The 7,828-nt window shown below is 42.3% G+C and overlaps 1 protein-coding gene across 2 annotated transcripts in view; it reads right to left on the bottom strand.

Moving 5' to 3' along the window:
• Window positions 1-3,672: 3,672 nt before the first annotated feature.
• Window positions 3,673-7,828, bottom strand: part of FSTL4 (follistatin like 4) — a 212,874-nt gene continuing 208,718 nt past the window's right edge. For both annotated transcript variants that reach the window (XM_040078524.1, XM_040078525.1), the window contains one exon: window positions 3,673-7,095. In XM_040078524.1, the coding sequence (XP_039934458.1) occupies window positions 6,399-7,095 (697 nt within the window). In that variant the 3' untranslated portion in view covers window positions 3,673-6,398. The remainder of the gene's footprint in view (window positions 7,096-7,828) is intronic.

The following is a 7,828-nucleotide window of genomic DNA, read 5'->3' as shown; positions in this document are numbered from 1 at the left end:
AGCTGTGCCAAATAGGATGAAGATTAAAAGTAGTTGCTCAACAACCTCTACCACCCAAAATTCCTAGTCAATGCCCTATTTAAAGAAAAAGAAAAGGAAGATGCTAGCTTTGTTCTCCTGCCTGACCCAGTGCAGCTCAGGCTTTGCCAATCCTCAAAGCAAATCACCTGAAGAAACGATGAACTTCTCTCTACAGAAACTCCAGTTTCTGAAAGCCCATTAACATTGAGTCTACTGTAGCCTTAAATAAAACATTAAAAACTTTCCCTCTGCAATACCCCTTGCAGTAAACTCCTCTCCAGGTAGCTCCACACCTGGCTCTGCTGTGACTCCAGGCGGTTGCAATGCCAGCTGTTTTTACACTCTCTTTTAACTGAAGAGTAGCTGAAGAGCACACAGTTCCCAGGCTGAGTATCTGATGGCAAAGGAGTGATGTGGCCATCAGGCCATGCCTGGTGTTATCTGTGTGCAACAGAGGGAGAAACCTGTGCTAACCTGGGGATTGGAGCTATGCTTGTGGAAATGCCAGTGGTCTGACCTTTGGAAACTGGAATGCTGCTCGTTTGATTTAGTACTTGTCTTGTTTACGAGGCACAGCTGTCTCTCTGCTCTCACTGTGCTCACTGCCTTCACCTGATGGCTTTGGACAAGTGTCAAAGACACCAGACTGCCAAGGGTTAGTGCTGAAGTGCTCAATTAAACAAGCCCCTGGGATGTGGTAAATTGTTTAATAGGAGCACCACACCAGGACTCTTTATTTTTCTTTATTCTTGTTTTCTTCTAAAGTTAGTATTGTGAACTTGAAAAAAATGACTTTTTTTCTTTTTTATGCATTTTGTTTTCAGCTACAAGCATTTGGAAAATATGACCCACAATCCCATTTTTTCCTAAACTCAAGACAAGACATGTAAGAGCCTTTTGCGCCACTAGGATGAGTTTTCATGACCTTTATTTCATGATTTTCTGGAATAAGGGACAAATAAAATCACAAGGGAAAAATGCCCAAAGGTAGAGAGCTTCTTTAGTAGCCAGTCACGTCTGTGAGGACTGTAAGTCACCTGAGCATCCTGTGCCAAGGTGCTGAGGGTCATTAACAGCAGTGTGAAGGCATCGCTACATCTTCCCTCTGGACTGCATGGTGATGACCTTTTGCTGCCACAGAACTGAGTAAAGGGCATTAATTCAGCTGGTGCAGAGTAGATTGGGCCAAGAACTTGACAAGTTGCACTGGTCCCACCCAAATCATCCTGCTCTGCTTGTACAGGCTGTAAATCTCACCGCACTGTGCAGCCAGAATTGAGGGTATTTTGGCCAATGCATTAAGATGGGCTGCACATCCAGTTCACATTGCATGGGATTAAAAAAAAGAGATAAATTAATAATGTCAGGTCTGTATTTGCAGCCCCTTCATCAGATGGCCCCATCCCAGGCTCAGCTCAGCCCCCATTACTCATGCATGACCCCGAGGTCAGCACCTTTGCATTTTTGGGCCATCCTGATTTCTAGCAGACATGGGCAGACATAAGATTCCTGCCTGCCTGTCATTGTTCTGTTTTCAGGCTTATTTAAAAAAAAAAAAAAAAATCTTTATAGCCTTGCTATTTTATTCTTTTAGAAACATGTTACCAAACCAACCTACCAACCCTCCAACGCTCTTGTTGGAGGCACATTAAAACAGAGTGATATTTCAGGTGTGTATTTCCTCCACTAACAGAGAACAGCAGTGCATTCCTGGGCTTGCAGTGCCTGGCTGGGAATTTGGTCTTCAACACCCCACACCATCTTGTGTATAAAAGAAACATGTGAGTCTTCCTGGTCTCCAGACGGAGAGATGGAGAGATATCCCTGTGTTTTATTTCAGCCTACTTCAAAAAGTTAACAAGGGAAAGAATATAAATAAAAATCCCTTTCTGCACAAGAGGTTGGGGGAAGTTGGCAGCAGCCAAGTGAGTGGGACACCACAGTGACGGGCAGGAGCTGTGCCCACATCGTGTCTGAAGTGCCTTGTGCTACAGGTGCACAACGGGAAAAGGATGTGGGAAATGTGGATTGTGGATGCTCCATCCCTGGCAGTGTCCAAGGCCAGGGTGGATGGGGCTTGGGGCAACCTGGTCTAGCGGAAGGTGTCCCTGCCCACGGCAGAGCTGGGAACTAGATGAACTTAAAGTCTCCAACCCAAACCATTTTCTGATGATTAACTGTAGAAACAGCTGCTCCTGGTACTTGTTGTGGAATCCTATGACCGGCAGAGAGGATGCACTTCTGTAGGTTGAAGGGGAGCTTGCCAAGTTGGGGAAAATGTGCTCTGCTGAGACAACAGCAGCACTGGAAGAGCCAGGTGTGTAAAACTGATCTCTGTTACCCGTACCTTAACCACACTACAGGGGCTTCAGGCCCACAAGAAAATGTGCAAAGCAGTCAGTCAGGTGAGCGGCTCCGGCTTCCGATGGGAAGCAGAGTGGGAATTGCAATCCAACACAGAAAGCCAGCGCTGCTGCTTGCCTTGCATAATGCACTTCATTAAGAAAAGCAGGATTTACCCCCAGGTTTTCTAAGAAAGCAATTACTGGAGAGTGAGGCAGTGAGTCATAAGGGTGTGTGGCAGATAGGGAGATCCCTGGTTCCTGAGGGGTCAGTGAAGGGCGACAGCTACACCTGTAACCTTGAGAGACAGTCACAAAGCTTTGTACAGGGAGGGACAAAGGTGGTCTTAGGGAAAAAAATACAAAGGCATTACTGCATGCCCACATCTCTTATGAATAACCGGGTTATTGCACACATGTCTCCCCAGCCTCTGTTTCTGTGTTCCTGTTCATTTTGTTGACCTGTTGTAGGGTCACACAGGGAATTAGCCAATATCTCCTTACAGAATTGAGATCTCGACCTGTATTATCCATTTTACACAGCACCCAGCACACTACCAGGCACCCCGGCAATTAAGAGCTAATCGTGGTATAAATCAAGTAAGTAAGTACCTGTCAACAGGTCATCAGGACTGGAGTTCCTCTTGGGCAAAGCTCTGTTCATGGAGGTCAATGCAGCAAAATGGCCCAAGGCCTTCAATGCAGAGTGTTTTTCAATATTTCAAAGGAGACTTCTCTCATGAAGTCTCTTTTGCAGGGCGGACCAACCCTGTCTGCCAGTTCCCATCTCCCACCCATTCTGCAGACAGGCCCACCAAAATATTTTGGTAGTTTTGTTGATTTTTTTTTAGTGGTATAAAAAAATGAAAGTGTTTCATGATAAGAATATGTTAGCCATCACAGATTCCAAATAAGGGACTTGTAAGTTTTGCTTCTAGTTTAAAAGTGGATGGTTTCTGAACAGGCACTTCCATTCAGAAAGTGAAAATATTGAGGGAAATACTAAGACAAAAGAGCATTTCTATCATATTGCTGTTTAACCTCAGTGATGAATTGCAAATGCATCTGATCTTGGCATTGGAGTCTTAATGGCAACGAAGGATTATTTTTCCCATGGTTCTAGTGTCAGAACATCCGACTGATATGCAAGTGTATAGGATAATGAAAAGGTCATTAATTCAATTTAGATAAATTTCAATTAATCACCATGATTAATTAATGATTTAGTAACTAGGAATTAAGTGTGAATTGATAGAGAACTGAAAGGACAGGGAAAGATATCGCACACAAGGAAATGTTCCCTCTCTTTGACAGAGTTGAAAGGCAAATATGAGTTGAAATATTATTTTGAGTATATATGAAATTTCTGTGTCATTAAAAAAAAAATCAGAGTAACAAATGTGCAGCACTTTAATGTCAGATTTGACTGTTATTGGAACTGTTCACAAGTAGTGTGGACAATCTAAATTATACTTCATTTTCTAAGTATGATATATAACCATTAGGATACTTTAGAAAAACACATCACCAGAACTTGGGCTGGAGAGGGAACAAAGGGAACATCTTTGGAAGGTCCAAGTGGGATTTTTTTCAAGTGAATGCTATTCCAATACTTTGCAACAAACAGGAAAAAGTGAGGTCTGTTACACATCTTTCACAGCCTATATATAAACCAGCCTCAAGAATATTTACCTGAACATATATATACAGGTTTGTTTTTTTTTTTTTAATATTCTTAAAAAAGTAATATTTGCTTGATCTATAACACAATGAACATCTCTACAGGGAAAACTTACCATAGGCATAATAAAATACTCAAGAAGTCATAAAAGGTAACACGAGAGCAGTGTTTGGCCTCGGTAAAACACATTTAGGATGGCTGCAATGTATGGATACAGCTTTGTTCAAGAAAGGAGCTGTGCATATTTAAAGGTACTTACAAAGCTGGTCTTCTCCTTTCTTTGACATGGGATATGTTTCCTAATGGGATGAGTACAAAATCATGGACACCATGCATTACTAAAAGAAGGCTATGCCCATCTGTTTCACATGTCTGTGTTGCAATGATACAAGTCTCTTCTAACCCCTATGGCTCATAAGTGAAAGAAGTGTAGGATTCAGCATATGGGTGTTGAAGGACAATTTCAAGGACAATTTCAAGGACTCCATGTTTAATGAATTCATAGGATTCAGCTCCCCTTCTTCGTCTGTCAGAACAGATTTTTATATTCTCTACAGAACTGAAATGGTGTCAAATACCTCAGGTCTACAGCCATGCTAAAATGCTGCTTTTCTGATAAAGCTAAACATTTAAAGCAAAGATTGCCACTGTCATTCTGTATCCTTCTTGCTTAAAATCCCTCTGTGTGTGTTGTGGAATGGGCGACTTAAAGCATCTGTGGAGGGAAATAATTACGACACCACTACCTATCACTGCACGTGCTCAAGGGCAGCTTTCTACAGACTCTGGGCAACAAGGTCCTTGGCAAACCAAGCTGGGTCTTTCCAGTGGGTGGCTCCAATGCTACTGATATTTACCTAAAGAGAGGTTTCACCCTCCTGAAGACCTCATTTTCCAAGTGATGGTCACAACTGTTTGGATGGCACCACCTCTTGCCTGGCTCTGCTGCCACAGCTGCTTCTGGCCTCATTACTTCATTGTGATGGATATAGAAAGTTAGAAAAATGCAAATCGAAAAGTTTTTTATATCTTCCAAGTGTGCAAATAAATGGCTGCATGTTTTTATGGGAACTCGACTGAAATTTCTCAATGCCAGCTGTTGCACTCTTGGATAATTCAGATGCTTTTAGATGAATGTCTTTGCTCATAACTAAAAGATAATTGACTATAAACAAGTGTACTATAAACAGAATGGGAAAAAAAAACAAAACCAAAACAAGAAAACCCACAAAGAAAAATTGTTTCCTGGTTGTTCTGAAAAGAAACAGGCAAATTAAGGCTATGACTAGAAAATGAGTGAGTTTTCTCTTAAAAATAGCCTCTGTTATTTTAACTGTTATTTTATGAAGAACCAAGTGATTTCAGTGCTCCTAAATATTTAACGTGAGAAACCAGTGATTTCTAGAAGTGTTGCTGTCTCCAATGGGAATAACTATAACTAATTCTCTGTCCCCAAAGAATAGGTTTTGCATATTGTTCCTGAACTGACCACACTCACGAGCTGTTGAAACACTAATGCCACCTTCTCAACAAAATTGTTTACATAAACTCTGACCCACCGTCAGTATTTTCCAGCTTTTACCCAGGCCCAGATGGGTAATGGCCTGGATATTTCATGGCAAATTTCTCAAATACAATCAGACAAATATGCACTGGAAGAGGGGGGACTCATCCCATTGCCTTCAGTAGGACCAAGAGCAAAATGAAGTGCAGAAGCAAGCCAGCTGACAGTTACTATTTCTGTGATGCCTTCTTCTGAAATCACATCTGCAATTCCTCTCAAAGCCATCCTGCAGAGAAAACTGATCAGTTTTCATTAAATCGCTTTCCTAGGTTTCTCTGGGTTGAAAACTGTTCTGATGTTTACCTTCCCTCATCATCCAAAGGTGAATATTCAACGGTGAATAGTTCTTGCTGCTGCCGTCTCCCTGGGCTGGGGTAGTCAGGGCAGCCAACAAGGGCAAGAGATACAGGGAAGAAAACTGATGCTTGGACATAACATAAAAGCTCCCCAGTACGGAAAGTCAAAATCCGTTTTGTTCTACAGAAATACTAGGTTTCGTGGCTTGTATGATCTCTCAGTGGAGATATTATTCACTTCCCAGCATTTTTCTCATAACCACAAATCATACCCACAAATAAAAAAATATCCCTTCAAAACCACTTCCTATTAGCAGAGCATACCTTATATTATAAAACTTGCAAGTAGACCAGTGTTGTACCATGAAGCCTATACAGGGTTTTTTGTCTTTTTGTTTTCCCAGTGTAAAAATATACAATGCTGCTGCTCATCTCCTGCAGTGTAAAGGTCCAACTGGTCCTTGCCTGCTGAAGGCTCCACTGCTACTGCCCTTTCATACCTCCCCAACCCAGACCACTGTGTTACCCCTCCTTATACCTGAAACCTCACAGCGTAATGTATTTTGCCTCCCATTTATAACAAACAAGGAATCTTTAGCTGGTGTAATGAGATACTGTCCAAATAATCCACTGTCTTTCATAATTCTGTTGTAGCTGCTCCAGGGCCAGTCTTTGGATGTGATAGGGTCCTTTAAATTCTTCAGTACATTCATTCTCCCCGTTGACAGCTCTACAAAAAGCACATCTGTTTGCAAATGTGAAGTGGCATATATATAGTACTGATTGCCTTCAGTGAAAGAGGGTTGAAACGTGAGATCAGATACGTGTATATTTGTCTTTAAGTCATAAATCAACTTGATTTCCCCTCGAACAGTCATGGCCTGGACTCTGATCCTGCCGCTGCTCTGGTCTGCACTGACCAGGTACCTCCCGTCCGGTGACACGCGTGGCGTGCCCGACGCGTCGCCGTTGGGGCCGATGACGGCGTCGGTGACGCTGTCGATGACGAGCTGTGGCGGTGCCGAGCGGCTCCTCCTGCACTGCACGAAGTAGTAACCACCCAGGTGCGTGTACGCCATGGCCTGGGGCACACAGCCGTAGGCCTTGAGGTTGATGGTCTTGATGTGGGTCACAGTTTCCAGGTCAATCTTGTGAACCGCGTGTTTTGACTTGTTAAAAATGAAGCCAAACCTGAAACAGAAAACAAGACAGTGAAGTCACCCCTGGAGACGTGGTGACATGCTTGAGCAAAGAGAAAAGTCAGCAGAAATGGGAAGCTTTTGGTCTGTTGGTTTTGGAAGCGTGTGCAATAATGCTGTCTCTTTTTGTAAGAAATGTCTTGTTTTAGTGCTTCTAAAACATCCGAGAAGGAGGGATATATTTCAGTTTTAATTAGCAACCTGATCCTGGAAATCTGAATATGTGCTTAGCTGTTTGAATCTTCAAGAGCTGAAATCTTTTATTGGGAAGACCAATTTCTATAGAAATGATATAAAGGCTTGGGTGTTCAGTAGGCTAACACTGATCAGGTTTGTATTTAATCTGTCTGAGACGAGTCATGAAATTCAATATATACCCAACCCTTCAATCTCAACATAGAAAAGTATTCAAAATAAAGTATATTGCTGCCAGGTTGGGGCCAGAGAGTAACTATATAAATAAATATAGCTGTGTACAATATAATGTATGACCACTGAATGACGACCAAATCTAATCTCATCTCTTAACTGACAGCAACAGAGGGAAGCTGTGGTGTGAGTTTGGTACCTGTGTGTCCTAGGGTGACTTTATGATGCTGAATTGCATCCCCATTCATCTGTTTAGCCCAGAAATAAATTTTGCACCTTTAAAACTTGATCTGAGAGTGAAGGGGGGGAGAAGGAGAAGTGGTGAATGTCTGAGGTGGCTGTATTCAAAAACAGAG

The sequence above is a fragment of the Hirundo rustica genome, chromosome 14 (assembly GCF_015227805.2).
Source record: "Hirundo rustica isolate bHirRus1 chromosome 14, bHirRus1.pri.v3, whole genome shotgun sequence".
NCBI lineage: Eukaryota > Metazoa > Chordata > Aves > Passeriformes > Hirundinidae > Hirundo > Hirundo rustica.
Note: the sequence above shows the minus strand (reverse complement) of the source record. Positions and strands in the feature narration are given on the sequence as shown.